At 39.1% G+C, this 19,200-nt stretch overlaps 1 protein-coding gene across 2 annotated transcripts in view; it reads right to left on the bottom strand.

The window, feature by feature from the left end:
- Nucleotides 1-19,200, bottom strand: part of sema5a (sema domain, seven thrombospondin repeats (type 1 and type 1-like), transmembrane domain (TM) and short cytoplasmic domain, (semaphorin) 5A) — a 241,796-nt gene that overhangs the window by 174,253 nt on the left and 48,343 nt on the right. Inside the window, exon 2 of one of the 2 annotated variants that reach the window (XM_053611959.1) lies at nucleotides 5,895-6,104. In XM_053611959.1, the coding sequence (XP_053467934.1) occupies nucleotides 5,895-6,039 (145 nt within the window). In that variant the 5' untranslated portion in view covers nucleotides 6,040-6,104. Of the gene's footprint in view, nucleotides 1-5,894; nucleotides 6,766-19,200 lie in introns of those variants that run through there. The other variant, XM_053611960.1, reaches the window with a different exon arrangement.

Consider the following 19,200-nt stretch of genomic DNA (forward strand, 5'->3'; position numbering starts at 1 on the left):
CTCATTGCAGCCAAAAAACTAGTGAATATGGAAATGTAGTTTATGGCTGTGTAGGGCTGTTAAGTGAAACACAGTTTGAGGTGTTATTTACGGCCGTTTTAACCACACATTTAACTGCACCAATAAAAGTCCCTAAATAGCAATGTCCCAAATAATTTTTTTTTTTTTGCTTTAAATATGAAAAAGATAACTATGAAAAAGTGCAACCCTCCGTGTGTACTTTTTTTAATCCCGCTTCTACTAAAGTCAAAGTTTGCCAAAGACCAATTAGCTGAATTGATATTACCGAGTCATTTGTTAACTGGAATTTGATCACCAGGTAAACCCAAAGCTCTGGAGTTACAAACAAGAGCCAGAGACAGCTGGCCACGTTTGCAGTACCTCTTCCAAAATCCATGGTCATAAAAGAGCTGAGGCTGGAATACTGGCAGGGAAGTCAAAAGCAAAAAACACTGAGCTATAGAGAGAATGAGCTGAATGTAGTATATTCTTACACTATGCACTATGTACTTGACCACAGGGTTTCTACCCTTTCCTCATAAAACAAATTTCACATGTTTTTAAGCCTTTTTTTTCAGATTTATTTTTAACATTTATAAATGTAACATTTAAAAAAATAAATTTTTAAAGATCAGTTACTGTAAAACAACATATTTCGAAACTTAGTCTACTAGCACTGACTTTATCAAAACAATATTCATACTTTTTCCAAAACAGTCCATATTGTACACACTTCCAGCACAAGAACCATTAATTATCTTGAACCTAGTGTAGTAGGGTAGCAACATTTTAAAATCAAGTCATTTAAGAAAGGCCTGTAATTTCCTGTTATCTTACTTTCCTGATCTATGCCTGAAATACACTACATAGCTAAATGTTTGTGGACACCTGACCATCACACCCAAACTGTTGCCACAGAGTCTGAAGCACACAATAGTACAGGACATCTTTGTACGTTATAGATATAAGATTTCCCTTCAATGTATGGGAAATGTAAGAGGTCCAAACATGTTTCAGCGTGACGATGCCCCTGTGCACAATGCGAGCTCCATGAAGACATGGTTTGCCAAGGCTGAAGTGGAAGAACTCAAGTGGCCTGCACAGAGCCCTGACCACAACCCCACCTTTGGTATGAAGTGGAATGCCAACTGCACCCCAGGCCTCCTCGCTTGACATCAGTGCTTGACCTCACTAATGCTCTTGTGGCTGAATGGGCAAAAATCCCAACTGCCATGCTCCAAAATCTAGTGGAAAGCCTTGCCAGAAGAATGGAGGTTATTATAACAACAAAGGGGAATACGTCTTTAATGGGGCATTCAAGAAGCACATATAAGTCTCATGGTCAGGTGTCCTCAAACATTTGGCCATATAGTGTATAAAACAATTAATTCCGAGATGATGTGCTGGAACTGTTGGGAAATAATGGAATGCAGAACCCTCTGGCACTCAGTGATAGCAGCCTGCTTTAGAGATCAGTGGTACTAATTTTTCTCAATAGTTTGTTTTGCATGTGGTTTGCATGTGGTTTGAATTTTTTAAATAGTCCCACACTAAGCATAAATGATGTTACACTGCAGACACACATTAGTTTATGTTTCTACAACTTTTATCATTTTGGGGCTCTGGCATGGCTCAATGACTCAAAGCAGCTGGATGTGATTTGTCGCTTCTGTTTAGAGCAAAGTCTTAATAGTCAGCCTGTATCCTTCGACATTAAGAACCTGACATTAAAATCTTGTCATTTCCTTGGAAAAGTCACTAAGCAGAACATTAGAGAAAAGTCCATTATTGTTTAAATGTACTGTATATATGGTATTGTATTTATGGGAAAAAGCTAATGTTCTATGGCATTCAATGACACGCAGCACCAGTTATTAAAATGTACTGATGTCCGTAACCAGAAAATAACAATTATGCGTCTTGCTTATATTGTACATATACAACGTACTGTATAATGCACAACACATACTCAGCAAAAAAGAAACGTCTTCTCACATTCAACTGCTTTTATTTCCAGCAAATTTTGAACATCTGTAAATATTTGTATTAACATAAAAACATTCAAGAACTGAGACATAAAATGAACAAGTTTCACAGACATATGACGAACAGAAATGAAATAATGCGTCCCTGATCAAAGGGGATCAATAACAAAAGTAACAGCTGCTTTAAGTACTACAGTGCATCTCATCACCATGGACTGCACCAGACTTGTCAGTTCTAGCTGTGAGATGTTACCCCACTCTTCCACCAAGGCATTTGCAAGTTCTCGATCACATCTGGGGGGACACATGGTTACATGTAATTTTCTACTGCAAGGACGATAAGCTGTCCTTCCTGTCTCACTGTAGCACTATATGCCTCGATACAATCCTGTCTCGGAGGTCTACAGACAGTTCCTTGGACTTCATGGCTTGGTTTGTGCTCTGACATGCATTGTTAACTGTGGGACCTTATATAGACAGGTGTGTGCCTTTCCAAATCATGTCCAATCAACTGAATTTACCACAGGTGGACTCCAATCACGTTGCAGAAACATCTCAAGGATGATCAGAGGAAACAGGATGCACCTGAGCTCAATTTTGAGTGTCATGGCAAAGGCTGTGAATACTTATGTACATGTGCTTTTTTTGTTGTTTTTTATCTTTAATAAATTTGCAAAGCTTTCAAACAAACTTCTTCCACGTTGTCATTACGGGGTATTGTTTGTAGAATTTTGAGGAAAATAATGAATTGAATCCATTTTGGAATAAGGCCGTAACATAACAAAATGTAGGACAAGTGAAGCACTGTGAATACTTTCCAGATGCACTGTAGGTGTGCAACAATTATTGGCACCACTATGAAATCATATGAGAAAAATATATTTCAAGTATATTCCCACTGATATTTTTAATTTTTTTTGACTGGGAACAGCAAATTGTTCAACCATGACCTCCTGTTTCACAGGGGTATAAATGTGAGGTAACACATAGGCCAAATTCCCTTAGTCATTCATAACAATGGGTAAGACCAAGGACTGATTTACAGCAAATAACTGTTTTATAGCAAATAATTGTGATTAAATACTGTATAATAAATTTCTGCAAACAACTGCAAAATGCAGACAGTGTGTCTATAGTGTATAATGTCAGTTTATCAAAAATGCACAGGAAGCACAACCAGTGAACCAGTGACATGGCCATGGGCGCCCAAGGCTCACTGTTGCGCATGGGGAATGAAGGCTATCCTGTCTGGTCTGATCAGGTGTCAGAACACACAGTGCATCACAGCTTGCTGTGTATGGGGCTGCGTAGCCGCAGACAGGTCATGTTTTCTTTTACATCATGTGGATGACCGGGTGTGCGTGCATCGTTTACCTGGGAAAGAGATGGCACCAGGATGCACTATTGTGTGATAAACTAGGGAATGTTCTACTGGGAAACCTTGGGGTCTGGCATTCATGTGGATGTAACTTTGACATGTGCCACCTACATAAACATTGTTGCAGACCAAGTACACCCCTTCATGGCAACGGTATTCCCTAATGGCAATGGTCTCTTTCAGCAGTATAATGCGCCCTGCCACACTGCAAAAATGGTTCAGGAATGGTTTGAGGAACATGACAAATTGTTCAAAGTGTTGACTTAGCCTGATCAAGCATCTGTGGGATGTGCTGGACAAAAAAGTTCAATCCATGGAGGCCCCACCTCACATCTTACAGGACTTAAAGGATCTGCTGCTAACGTCTTGGTGTCAGATACCACAGCACACCTTCAGAGGTCTTGTGGAGTCCATGCCTTGACAGGTCCAAGCTGTTGAGGCACAATGGTGTCCTACACAATATTAGGCAGGTGCTTTTAATGTTATGGCTGTTTGGTGTATAAGTTATCCCTGGCTGTCTGAAAAGCTGAGTCATTAAATGTCTTCAAATAAAGAATGAAGAGCCACCTCTTCACTAAGCACTTAAGCAAACGCTAAGGCAGTTTAAAAAAAGACTGCCAAGCACACTCTGTACAAAGCCACCTTTTGAATGCTTTAAATGTAAATGTAAGCAGTGTCAGTTATGAGAACGTAGTGCATAGTGTACGATTTGAGACACAGCCACTACTACTTACTCCGGTATAATCTGGATCCCAGATCTCAGAGACCATAAAATGTGAGAAAGCAGTTATTTTAGTCTAGGTGGAGCAACATGAAAAATATACACATGAAGAAATATAACGGGGTTAAAATAATTCTAACCCATGTGGTGAGCTTGTGTATGCTGGGGCTGCATAAAGCCGTCTTTGTGGATGAATTGGTCTTATTGTCATTTGGTTGGTGTGTGGTTCTGATATTTCTGAACTGTGTGTAGCTCTTGGATTAATACAAACCCATGCACACACTGGAAAAACCACACAGTGAAGGCTGTATTATAATTTGCTCCATTTATTTGTTTGAAAGTTGCACATTGTTTGTGTGTTTGTTTGTGTGTGTGTGTGTGTGTGTGTGTGTGTGTGTGTGTGTGTGTGTGTGCGCGCTTCCATATGCTTGGACAGTCATTCCGAGAACTGGCTCCATTTAACACTGCTCGCTGTGTATTTCTGACAGCTTTCTGTGATTTAAAGGGCGTCTCAGTGTGTACATGCTGAACTTCACGCCTGTGCAAATCTGTCCTTGTATTTTCTAGGACTAGTCTGAAAGGTGCAGCTCAAAAAAAATAAATAAAAAAAACCCAAGATATTGTGCCTTTTAGCAAGGGCATTAAACCATAATCTGCTTCTGTCAGTCTCTTTCAGTCTGTCGAGAAACAAGACCTCAGTGGCTCAAGCTAATCATATCTAGTGAAATAAATACAGGTTCAAACACACACTCCATACACTTCCTTGAAAGTGACCTTGTCCTGTTTTAAACACTCTGGAGGCCTTCTGGCTCCGAACAGCTTGATTACTTATTGAGTACTCTTAAAATGACATTGATCTCACGATCTATAATTTCATGGAGACGGAAAGAGAGAGGCATAATTACGACAGCGACAAAGTTTGCAGCACTGTTTGGTCTCTAAAGGTGCTGTCGTATATGTAGCATTTAGCTGGTTTGAATGAAACTGTGGAGTGGTTTGTTTTTTGTTCAAAACAGGTTTGGATGGATGAAATCAGGTTGTGACAAGTGATTAGCATAAGTAACAATGTAACAACCCAAAATTTATTTTGGATATAAAATAACTTCCTCACAGGGGTGAATTATTAAGCACAGGAGTTTTTGCTGAATATTTCATGGCAGTGTATAACCTAAAAACACATATGCCAAAACTTCTTTGAAAACCTGGGTTTTCTCATTATCATACAATGTAAATATACAAAAATTAGGACTCTAGGTAGGGTTGTAAGCTCTATTATGCTGTACCCCATGTAGGGTGCAAACAAAGTTTATTAGAAGACATTTGGGATTCAGCTTAATTAAAAGATAATGGATTTTACATGGATCGATCTGAAACAATACGAAGACTGTTTGATAAAATTATGATGTAGAAAACTAATCCAGCCATTTATTTTTGTATAAAAAAACCCTCCAGGATTTCGAGATTTTGTGATTGCAGAAATGAACACAAAATCAAGCAAACTCTGCCATATTCGTAGGAGCTTGCAAATTTTTAAAAATACTGTCGATTTTCCACAGATTTGGGCCAAGACATGTCATGTGAAGTCACCGCCACGCCCATTCAGTCAAATCCCTCTTCGATTCACGGGTGTCGAACATGAGTACAGCTAAATGACTATGCAAAACAATTTTGTCGAATTGCAATTTCACCAATTCGAGTAGTTTTCCGCAAAAAAATGATTAGAAAACTGCCAATTGCATTGTGTAGGACTGAACAAGGATCAAAATGCACTTAAGCTAATTAACTCTGTGAGTATATAAATGAAACTCACCTGCGTGTGAGATGAATGGATGCTCAGCTCGGTGGCAGGGTGAATCTGTTGCCATAGCTACACCCCAGCAGGACATTTTTCCAGGCATTAGGAGCAGCAGAACCAGGAAGCGGGCCGGGCCGAATCCCGAAACACGGGGCGCCATCGGCCTCACAGAAACTCAACACTCTGTGGTTAGAGGCAGCCAACACAGCACTGCGCATCTGAAACCTACAGAGATGGGGGGGCAAAGTATGAGCAAGTATGTGGTGGTTATGATGGTTTATTAGTCTTAACCCTCTTATAGTGTTCATTAATTAGTAATTTCTGTCCATTGACCCATGCTTAGAGAGCAATACTAGGGTAATATTTATATTAAAATAAGGAAAGAGGGGAAAGACTAACACTAACACCACCTTTACAGTTCAATTTTCAAAGAGCACTCATTTGTTACACTTTTTATTTGTAACACTTTTATTTCACTGTGTTACTCTACACTCAACATGACCTGACCATCATCTCTGTAATATACACTGAGTTGCCAGCTTACTATTTTCTACCGGACATTTCCAGTTCGATGAAAACTAACGTTACTGAAACATTTGTGTTAACATGCATGCAACTACAATGTTGCAAAGTTGTTGTAGGAAGGTTTACAAACAAACTACTATACCTCTCTTCACCTACTACAGAAAGAACATGCTGAAACAAGGACATAAGTGTTTATTTATATATATATTAACTAGAATTAACTCAAGATAACAAGTTAACTGACGTCCTCGACGCTCTGCATAGGTGCCAACAATGCTAACAGGAGAAACCAATGCAGGCAGAGAGAACAAATAGAATTTTGCCACAAAAAAAAAAACTAGCATATGTCGGTTGATGAAATGGCTTATAATATAGCACCTACATTTTTAATACACATCAAAAGAAACTACAGTCCTGCCATCTTGGTTTCTTTTGCTCCTGAATTCAGAGGTCAAATTTCAACTAGACAAAGATGGTGAATAAATACTTTCCTACATAAAGGGGAAGGTAACCAGTATTAGAGGTAAATTTGCCTTTCACGCCCCATGCCCTTTCCCCTTCAGTGGACTGTTTTTTTCCCCGCTGGGCGAATCTGATTTTGGTCTGATTGCCGTTTTATCTGAAAAAGCAGAGAAGCATAGTCCCTTGGTGTCTCCTCTATCGCATAGCAAGTGTCAGAAACTCTGAAATGCTACAGCTAAACTGGAAATTTTGGTAATGCGATGTTTGGCTGTGATAGATCATCCAGAGCATAAACTTTCATAAACATGTCTATATTGTTACATTAACCTGTATATATCACTAATTAGGAAGGTAGATGAAAAAGAATCTAGATACAAAGCAATAGAGTGAACAGTCTATTACACAGCAGGACAGTCTGCTTTTTCCTCACATTGTTTTGGTAGTGAAAAGACAGAAGGAAATGGTCCACAGTGACACCCTGGTAAACTGTTGAAAGAAGTCAGAACTAGCGATGCTCTACAATCAGCAGGAAATATAATTCCCGCATTGCAGCTGGCCAGACTGAGGGTTGAAATAAACTGTACCTAACACTGCAGTGTGTGTGAGGGTGTGTTTTGAAACCCACCAATGGTCATTCAGTTTAATGAGGCTCAGCTCTATCTCAAAGAAGGTTCAAGTCGAAAGTAAACGAGAGCGTTGTTTTTGTATATGAAACCAATCTGCTGGGTTGACACTAACACCTCATTTAGTAATTGGCTGCACATGTCTCAGTAACTGCGACCAAAGCGCATGGTTTTGTGTGTGCAAGATTGTGCCTGTTTTGTATAATATCCTGTGTTTTGAACAAAGGGCTAGACAATCCAATGATATGAAATCAAGATCATGATAAATGACCACAATGCTTTAAGTATCACAAATATGGTCAGTGTAGCAAATGGTTTACTTTTCCTTGTTAGTGTTTTTTTTTTTATTATTATTATTTTGTAGGTGTTAAATAAAACCTTACTGACACCACATTTTTTCTCGTATGTTAACAAACCTAAATCATCTACCTATAGTACAGTATATAAAAGTGTTATGTACCTATAGTACAGTATATAAAAGTGTTACTTTAGTCTGGTCTTTTCAAAACAACTTTCTTTCTTTTTTTTTCTTTTTTTTTTCAGTATTATCAGTAATCAGAGAAGCCCTATGGTGTCTCCATTTCAGTGGAGACCTGAATACCAACAATAAAGAAATGAAAAAGTAATAAGGAATTAAAACTGACAGCAGATTAGACATTACACAAACACATGTTAATGAATAATGCAGTCCTGGAAAACATATGTAAATTAGAATAAACAATCTAAAAAAAAAATCGCCATAAAAGCTAGTGTCAATGATTCATCTTCAGTTACTGCTTCATCCTGCTCGGGGTCGTAAGGCGGCAACGCTGTCTGTTGCGCAACCAAACCATTCCAATCATTAAGCCCAAAAATACATCTAAATACAATCAGGACGATTTAATAAAACATATTTAAATTAATATGATAGATCATTAAGCCAAAAATCAAAGTTAATTAATTTGGACAGTCATTAGATGCTTTCATATCTGCTGAGGATTTGCTGAAAAGCAGTCCTATTGAAATGATTGAATAAGCAGGCACCATCGTCTCTGAGCTGTCATCTCTTATTTTCTATGATTAGCATCATCACTGACAGATGTTCAGTGTTGTATTAAGACATACAGCAGAATGCACATGTGGCCTGAAACAAGGAATGAAAGTGAAATAACTGTTACTCAAAGACTAAACAGTTTGGGAACAGCAGCTGTTGAGATCTGACTCTCTGAGACATGACATCTAACCTTTTTACTTTGATTATTTCAGCCCAGTGCTATGAATCTGCAGAATGACCTGTAACTTTAATTCTATGATGTACTGTAAATACCAAAATGGAAAAACACTAACTGGTGCTCGTCAGTGGCTTAAGTGAGGATTTGTATAGTATCATACTGTTATATAGTCCTATGTGTTCTGCAGTGTTTTCAAGAATTGAAGTGTCTTTTTTTTGTTGTTGTTTCTATCACCCCCCCCCCCCCCCACAAAAAAAAAAAACCCAACAAATTCCCTCAAAGATCAATAAGGTACTCTGATAGGAGAAAAGTACAGAGTATGAGATCTTTAAAAGTCAGTAGAGGGTTATAGAGCGTGACAAATAAACAGGGTTTGCTGTTTTGCAATCAGGGACATATCTGGGGGGTCCTGGAGAGGCACCGGCCACCATCAAAATCTGACTGGTCACCACATGTGCCCCCCTACTGACAGTGGCAGTTGATAGGTTAATAGGTTGTCAGTTATGTGCCATTGACATTTTAATTAGAGCTCCTACTGGCCATGAAATTTTCATTCCTAACATTCAGTCCAAATCTGACCACTACCAACCGGAGACCAAATAATGACCATTATGGAGCCTTTTAATGTGACACCCATTAAAATGAAACGAATAATTAATGTCACTCAAATCCACCAAAAATCATTTTTAGGTTTCAATTTCACTTTAACTAGTTAACCCATAGATTGATGTATTCAGAAAAAAATTCCACACACTGTCAAAAAAAACTTTTAAAAGCTGTAAATTTACAGTATTTATTTTACTGCAAAATATTGTTTTATTATTTTACAGTATTGTACTGTTAATATTTAGGCTCTTAGAGCAGTGCGTTGGTTTGCAGCAAAATACCAGAAAAATAGTGGGATTTAGGATGTTTTTTGGCAGCAGTAAGAATGCAAAAAATTCTCCTTGTTTCAACTTGAAGTTTAACTTCTATAGGCTAATAAATAAATAAATAAAAACTTGAATCAGTGCAAGCTAGTTAAATATAGTTGTGCTGGCTTAGTGTTTAAGTGTTTTGAGTTTAAGTGCTTTGAATTACAGATCAGGTGGTTGTGTGCTCAAATCCCAACACCACCAATATGCCATGATTTGGTCCTTGAGCAAGACCCTTAAGTAAATTTTTTTTAAACCTTTGCCAAATGAGCAAATGTACTGGACTATGTATTGTTGTAAGATATTAGAGTACTTTACTGTAAATATGTTTTATATAATTTACCTGCTGCAGGTAAATTACTGTAAAATGTACAATGTAAACATAAAATTTACTATTTAACAATGCCCCCATGCTTAATTCTGTGCCACTGTGTCCCTCCTTCTGAAATTTTTCTGTACACACCGATCTTTACAGTGACAGTCTAGCTCATGAAAATACTACTGCTCTAACATTTTACCCTCAATAAAAAAATCTAGATTTTTATGACTATGCAAATTGAAAATGCCCCTGAATGTACATGCCTTGTATCCTTCCCCAGTATCACTTGCCTGTCTGGCGCTTCCAATTTTCACACATAACATCTGGGTTATGCATGTAACCCTGTTTCCTGAGATGGGAATGAGACATTGAGTGAGCGTCATGCTATGCGAAGCGCCCTCACGTGTGACTGGTATCTTAAGTCTGTGTAAAATCATGCCTGTGGGAAAGAGTATACCCTCTCCATCATACTGAGGGTATGGCCTGTCACAGAGGCTCCATCAATAGGAGCCTAATTGTAGAAGGAGCCAACCTGCCAAGAAAAGTTCCTGTAAGAAGTCCGGGGCCATTGCGCAGTTTACTGGGTTTCACTGAAGTTCCTAGCATTTCAACCTTGGTTAAGAGACCAGAATCTATGAGCTAGTGCCCCTCAGGGGCCAGACTCATAGTTTCTATGGTTCAGGCCGAGGGTGATAAATCCACCCTCCAGTTTGAGACAATAGATCCTTGAGAACAGGAATCTCCCAGGGAGTGCTGTCCAGCAATATATTATCTCAGAAAACCATATATCAGCTGGCCCATAAGGCCAAACTGTAATACCAAATGAATGTGTGCAGCATAGACCACCTTGCCACAGCACACACATCCCATAAGGGTACCCCTTAGATAAAGCCTTTGAGGAGGTGACCCCCACAGTGGAAAGAGCCCCTATGCCCAGAGGCATAGCGAGACCATGCACCTCATAAGTGATAGAGATTGCTTCCACTATCCAAATAGAGATGCACTGCTTTGATGCAGCATCACCTCTACTGTCACTGCCAAGCAAACCAGCGACTGCTACAACTTACGCCACTGGCCAGAACAATGGATGTAAGTACAAAGAGCCATCACTGGACACAGTAGATGCAATCTTACTCTTTCCGGTGTAAGGACCGGAGAAGGGGAGTAAGCCTGCAGCACTACTGGCTGGGCAGTAGACGTAGGGATTTAGGAATAATCCGGCCTAAGATATAGAGAGGCCTTGGCTAATCCAGGGGCAAAGTCAAGGCAGAAGGGGCAACAGAGACGTCAGGGCATGCAAAAACAGATACCTTTAGAGACCTCCCTCCAAACTGGTTGCGGCACACTGATGTCACTATCACTGACGAAATGTGAGTCAGAAGCTTCTCCGAAGCTGACTCTAAGGGCAGAAAATGGGCGCCTGACAGACCTTTCCAGACCACAGAGGCACCATCAATAGGGGAATGGCTGGCCGAAATATCGGCCACATAGACCCTAACTGTAGAAGGAGCCAACCCTGCTGAGAAACGTTCCTGTAAGAACTCCAGGACTGTAGCTGTTGCGCAGTTACTGGGTGTCACTGATATTCCTCACACCACGATAAAAAAGTTGCTACTTAAATGCATACAATATTCTCATGGATGGTGCTCTACTGTTTAACATGGTCTCTACAACCTTGGTTGAGAGACCGGAATCTATGAGCTGGTGAGACTCACAGCTTTCATAGTTCCGGGCCAAGGGTGATAAATAGATCCCTCGATAGACAATAGATCCCTGCGAAGGGGAATCTCCCAGGGAGTGCTGTCCAGCAGAGATATTATCTCCGAGACCCAAATTTGAGCTGGCCAATCCGGTGCTACTAGCAGCAGTAGATGTAGCATGATCTTGGCAAACTCTTCCTAGAGCCTGTTTAAGCAGAGCAATCCGGGGAAAGGAGTAGAGACATGACCTTGGCCATGTGTGTATCATGACATCCAGCCCTGACCTTTGTTTTTTTTTTTGGTGTGGGAAGGAGGAGGGCGAACCACAATGGGCAACGTGTTGTCTCCTCAGAGGCAAACACGTCCACTTCCTCTCGGCCAAACCTCCAACATATGGACTCACACACTTGTGGATGGAGCCTCCAATCCTAGGGCCTCAGCCCCTGCTTCGACAGGATGTCTGCCCCCACATTTCAGTTGCATGGAATGTACATAGCACTCACTGACAAAACTACCACTCCACCAGAGAAGAATTAGTTGAGCCTGCCTGAACAGGGGGTGTGAACATAATCCTGGTTGATATATGAGACCCCCACTGTATTGTCTAACACATGGTGACCTCTCAACTGAGAAGAAGGAATTCAGTGCTAGGAGTACGGCCCACACTTCTAGGCAAATTATATGCCACACTAGTTGAGGGCCGCTCCAGAAACCGTGAGGGAGCATCTGACATTCCCATCTTGCGATAATAGCTGCTCCTAGCGTGTGACCCAAGGCTATAAACCGGGGACACTTGAATCGGCAACTTCCTGGACCGCGCTAGAATTATCCAGTTGTGCAATTAATTTAGTACACAGATGCCCTGGAGATGCAAAGGAGCCAGCGTGTCATACATGCACTTTGTGACAGTGCAAGGGGATAATTGCTAGACCGAAAGGAAGAACTTTTTGGATCTTTCATCACAAACCAATCCTCAAACTGAGTCTGTGGAAGGATATGTTTGAGAGTCAACATCCTGAACCTGTATGTCCAAAGAGTATGGATAAGATGACGCAGATCTAAAATTGGCCGCATACCCCGTCTTTTATGTGGACCAGGGAATATTGGCTGTAAAACCTCCCTCCTTCAGAGAAGAGGTACACGTTCAATGGCCCCCTTGTCCAAGAGAGATCTACTTCCTAGGCTAACGTTGGGCTCTGCCTTGTGCTAACTACTGTGGTGAGCACGCCTCTGAAACGGTAGGGGGGTCGAGCTATGAACTGGAACCGTTACCCTTTTCTATGGAGGACAGAACCCATGGAGACACATTTTGGCAGTAGTTTCCATGCTGCCAGATATTCTTTAGTGACGTTAACTTTCCACATTTTGTTGGAGGGAAAGCATCAGATACAGTTGCCCATCTAGCACCAACAAAGTTGTGGCAATCACATTTTTCTCCATTCTGCTATTTGATGTGAGCATTAACTGAAGATGTTTCATGTGAACATTAACTTGATCTGTAGCTACACGATTTTATGCATTGTACTGCTACAACATGATTGAATGATAATTGTATGAGAAGGAGGGGTTCTTGTACGTTAATGTGGCCTGTGAGGGTATCTTTTTTAAATACAATGATAAGGTTCAACATTTAGTGTAGCCTTAATTAATAATAACAATTAATTTATCAAACAACTATATCACACTTGCTGTCAGAATGATCTGTATTAATACTCCTTGAAACTTCAGGCAGTTATTTAGGTGTGCATGCTTAGGCAATAGTAAATTTCTATATGTTTCAACTACAACACAGACACTTCCACATACCAAAGTTCCACAGATCTTACAAGGCAATGTCCCTTCTGATGTAAGCCCCAAACTGTTCAAAATGAGACGTACAACATGATATCGCCAGAGTAATGTAAAGTGTTTGGATTATAGGGTTGCCAAACTTGTCAGTCAAAATCCCACCAACTCTTTATACTTCAGAAATTTCATACCTATTCTTGACGGCTGACACGAACTGGGGCAGACGTGGAGGAGAATGTCACTGAAATGAATCATGGTAAAGCTGTTCTCATCAATTTTCACACCATAGAAAGCACAACACACATGGTGGGGAGACTGATGGAGTTATCTCACATGAGATTTACAGGGTTGATGAAAGTTGTGCTCTGTGAGTTAGTGTTAAACAACATAATACCGTAAGAGCAAAAAGTTGGCCTTTAATGAAGTAGGACTATTTCTTCTCATATTGTTCTACAACTGCTTAAGGAAGTTGTGTGAAAATCTGATGATGCTTTAGGTCATATTTATGCAAAAATATAAAGAAAAAAAATCAGAAAAAAAGTTCACAAACTTTCAAGCACCACTCTGTAATACTAGAAAACTGCATCAAACTCCCATGTACACAACAATGCTAATGTTAATACTGGTAGTGACGGTCAACTGAAAAACTCATGGGAGCTCATTACAAATAAAAATAGTACAGAGAGGCCACTCTTGACCATTCTCAAAGCAGCAAATGAGTATGAGCCAAATTTCTGATATATTTATAGGTTATAACTTGACTATCAAGCAGTTGAAGATTCTGTAGATTCTGGAGGTGGAGCTTTGTGTACATAAGTGGGAATGGGAAGCAGGTTCAATTAGTTAAAAAAAATTACAATGTTGTTGTAGAGCTGCAGTCTTGACTAATCTTGACTAATGCAACGTTAACTTTTTAAGGTCACATGATTAGGTTGCATAATTTTGTTCTTGACAACATTGTAAAAAAAAAAAAAAAGATGTTATTCTAAGAGATACAACAACCTTCTCTAAAATGTGCTGGCTTGAAACATCTGTCTGTTTTTGTCTGGTGTTAACAGACCATATAGTTACAGAGCTATAGTATGTAAAATTTATTATAAAAAATTCACTCATATTTGTTTTGACTGTTAAACTGACAATATTTTTTTTTGCCATTTCTCTTACATATTTTTGTCATTTCTGGTTTTGAATAAAGAAAGTAATATTTTTCTAAATCCGATCAGACCTATCATGCAATTCTCTTACATTCCTTATTCACAAGGCATACACTAAGTTAATTTTCTATTTCACGTCACCTTAATGTGTGATTTTAATGCTTATTTACACTATAATCTCTTTATCTGTTTGTCTGATAATGGTATAAATGTGGTGTCATTATTTACTTTATTAACCCACAAACAACAAAAATCTTTTTACAAAATCTTTTTTGGAAACTGACATTTCCTAATACAGTAAACTACACTGTGACCACTACTGTGACAGGATACACAACGTACTCCAGAAATACACACGGACATAAAACAACCAACATGCGTGCTATATTTATAGATGCAGGATGTAGCAAATGCATTATACTAACATTGAGGTATTTGCCTTACACAATCACCCATACACGGGTACTAGAAACCGACACAAATAGACAAACACACTGATAGATGAACCATGCAAAAGCCCATTAGGTATGTGTCTGTGTGCTAATGTGTCCCTGGGCTAAATGGAGCCTGACATGCAGCTGCTTTCTAAGAAGCTATAAGGAATCTAACTTGGAAAACAGAAGGAAATTTATGCTAACAAACAGCTATTAAAGTTTCTGAAGGTCATTATATATTCTATAGTGTATCATTAACCACATCATCTATATCAGCAACATAAAATACTGGCTCAGTAGTCACCTCAGAGCTTTACTTTTGTAAGGTTTGGTAATACTATTCATATAATAAGGCAATAGATAATGTATATACTGTACATGTAAATCAAGAGGTCTGAATTGGAAGATATGAAGTTCTTAGAGCTTAGATATACTTTTGTTCAGATCTGTATTAAAAGAAAATCCAATCAGGGAAACATAAACACAAGTCTATTTGACATTTCTGAACATATTTTGAGGCAAGTTTTGAAAAAGTGTCCACTTACACAATGCTTCACTGAACAATGCTAATCAGTGGCCCTTGTTAGCTAGTGCAGAATGCCCAAAAGTCTGTCAGGAGATTTGTGGTTTACTTTTTATTAAACAACATAAACAAGACATCGTTTGTTTTTCATCCATACCCATCCATATCCATATACACTGTATAATTTTAAAACCAAGTATGGATGCTTTGATATTGGGTACCGTTCTATACTGTGCTTATTTGCTCTCTTATAAATGTACTCTTAAAAAATGCTCTGCTACTAACATCCAATAACTTGTGGTACTCTGTGACATAAGCTTAGTATATGTTGTCACGTTAAAAAAACAGACAAGATGAAATGACATTGATATACTGACAATATATTTTATAGCCTTTAAAGAGTACCTTAAGCTTGATGATGGCCAACCTGAGTGCGCAGAGTGTCAGTGAGCATGGTCATTAAAATGAGCTGAAGGTGCTGTGAATTGTGCACACACAAAGGTAATTGTGAGCATGGAGCAATGAAGTGAATGTGCAGAAAAACTGTTGATTGTGAGAGCACTTCAGTTCTGGGAGCACTGAACACCGAGACATGCACACTTCCTTTCCCTTCAATTCACGGCACCATTTTTACTGAATACGCTTGCTGATACTGATCTGCACACTCAGGTCAGCCGCCCTCATGCTCTTAAGCTACACAGGGTTGCAGGGGAGCCTGGAGCCTATCCCAGGGAACTTGGTGCACGGGGCAGATGACACCCTGGACGGAGGGCCAGCCCATTGTAGGGCGCAATCGCACACACATACTTGCACTACAGACAATTTGGAAATGCCAGTTAGCCTACAATGCATGGTTTTGGATTGAGGAAGGAAACAGGATTATCTGGAGGAAGCCCCTGAAGCACGGGGAGAACATGCAAACTGCATTAGATCGCCCAACCCCGGAGGTACGAGGCAAGCATGCTAACCACTAAGCAAACACCCCCCCCCCCCCCCACCCTGCTCTCGTTTAAATATCAGGTTTTAGTCCATTAACATCTTAAACATAGAACTGAAGAGTGCACAGGTACCACAAACACAGTAGGTTACTCATTTAGGAATCAGTATTGTCACGAATGCCAAAACAGTGTACCTGTACTCTGTGTGAAGAAAATGCTGTTGATGCATCGCTACTCATAAGTTAACTATTGTTTTATTATTCATACATTTCGTCAGCCTGAAAAACCCCAAACTCGGCACCATGGCATAAGGTTCAACATATGGTAACTGCCTCAAATAATTGTGACTGCAAATTGAGTTTGCACTGACAAAAATAGCCTTAGTTTCTACGAGCACCTGTAGCCTTGCCGTGTACTGGAGCAGATCTTAAAGCCTAACCCTATTTTGAAACAAAAAAAAACGTTATTTGAAAACTTGGCAATTGTCATTTATAAATTTATAGTAAAAAAAAAATATTATATTTTTAGAAACAGGGTACAGTATTCAAAACTCCTGCATCAACAAAAAACCAGAACTTTACAGCAGCTGAGTTTAGGTAATTTTACGCTACATTAGGTTCACAGATCCATTGCAAAACTTAAAAAAGCATCTGGACACTAAATATATCAAGCGACTCCAGGATTTTTTTTGCCTCCTAGTTGTTACTGCAACACCACAGTTTTCTATATGTAATAATTTCTGCATTTGCAATAAATATACCAACAGATATATTATTTCTCTGTGTAATTACGGTAGGTGTGCGACGACAACTGGTTATAGGAAGCTTGGTCCTGACATTTAATTCCAATAGCTAGCAGTAATTAGCAGCACTGGAGCTATGATTGCTGTCTTATATTTTGCTTAATAATTTAGAGATATGTGGCTTACTTGGAGGAAAATTTGCAAATCCACTCGTAGTGTCACAGTTTAACATGTTTTTTTTAAAATTATTATTATTAGAAATCAGGATTCCACAAAGGTTTTGTATTTTTTTTTTTATGTGTTAGATTTTTTTTTTTAGATTTACTATAAACAACAGACAAAACAATGTTTTGTTATTCAGCTCCTACGTTAATCATAAATCAGCAACAGGCTTGTGTGTGTCATCAATATATCTGTGCTGAACAAAAAAAAAGATATAAAACACCATGTATTTATTTGAAGGAAGGGTGTTTTTTTTACTGACTTTTAAACCTAGGTACTAAAAACAATCAAATTAGGCATAGACCCTTGATGGTTAAATATGAGGTCTTAGCATTAAACATTGCTTTGTAATTCTTGGTAAGCTTGAATTTTTCCAGGCCTGACAGAGGGAATAAGATTAAGGCTGTATCAAAGGATTCGGCTCAGGAAACAATATAGCACTGAATTACAGCAACACTAAAAGGATAAACAATATAGAGAATAGAGTGCTGTAAAAATGACGTATTTTTGTAGGCCAACCCGGAAGTTAGCATCACACTGGTTCCCTCGACTAAAAACCAATAGGATTTTTCCATTGGCTTTTGGATTATTGCAGAGCTCTGTGACAAACAAAAGTTTATGATTCTTTCACATTTTATCATCAAGTTAACCTTCACAAATAAACACAAATTTTATTAATTTTCAAGAATAAATAGAATCACCAGAAGTAAAAAGCTAAAGTTATAAAGGCTATAAACAAACTATACCACAGTCGCATGACTTAAACATCACCACCACTAAGCTTCTGAATAAAAAAAAAAAAACTCCACTACAGTTAGAAAATACAACTGTTGAAAAAGTTGGGACAGTATGGAAAATGCTAATAAAAACAAAGAGGAGTGAATTGTAAATGTACTTTGACTTGTATTTAAACCAAAAAATATATAAACACAAGGTTGATGTTTTACCTAATCAACTGCATAGGTTTTTGAAGGTAAATGTTTATTCTGAAATTGATGCATGCAACACATTCCAAAAAAGTTGGGATAAGAAGGTGATGTGAAACAGGTGAGGCAATCGTCTAATCATAGTATATAAGGAGCATCCAAAAAAGGCCGAGTCCTTCAAGAGCAAGGATAAGTCGAGGCTTGCCGATCTGCCAACAGATGAGTCAGCGAATAATCCAACACTTTGAGAACAACATTCCCCAAAGACAAATCGGTAGGATTTTGGGCATTTCACTTTCTGCAGTGCACAATATAATTAAAAGATTCAAGAAATCCGGTCAAATCTCAGCGAGTAAAGGGCAAGTTCGTAAAACAACTTCTGAATGTGCGTGATCTCCGATCCCTCAGACATCACTGTCTTAAAACCTGTCATGAGTCTGTAATGGAGATCCTACCAGGAATACTTTGGTAAAACATTGTCATAAACACCATTCGCCGCTGTATCCACAGATGCAAGTTAAGGTTTTACTATGCAAAGCAGAAGCCACACATCAACACTGTACAGAATCGCCGCCGACTTCTCTGGTCTCGGTCTTATCTGAGATGGACAGTAGCACAGTGGAATCGTGTTTTGTGATCCGACGAGTCAACATTTCATATAGTTTTTGTACAAAACAACCATTGTGTTCTCCGGGCCAAAGAGGAAAAGGACCATCCAAGTTGTTATCAGCGTCAGGTCAAAAATCCAGCGTCTGTCATAGTTTGGGGATGTGTCAGTACCCATGGCATGGGTTACTTGCACATCTGTGAGGGCAGCATTAATGCAGAAAGATATGTACA

The sequence above is a fragment of the Ictalurus furcatus genome, chromosome 23 (assembly GCF_023375685.1).
Source record: "Ictalurus furcatus strain D&B chromosome 23, Billie_1.0, whole genome shotgun sequence".
Taxonomy (NCBI): Eukaryota; Metazoa; Chordata; class Actinopteri; order Siluriformes; family Ictaluridae; genus Ictalurus; species Ictalurus furcatus.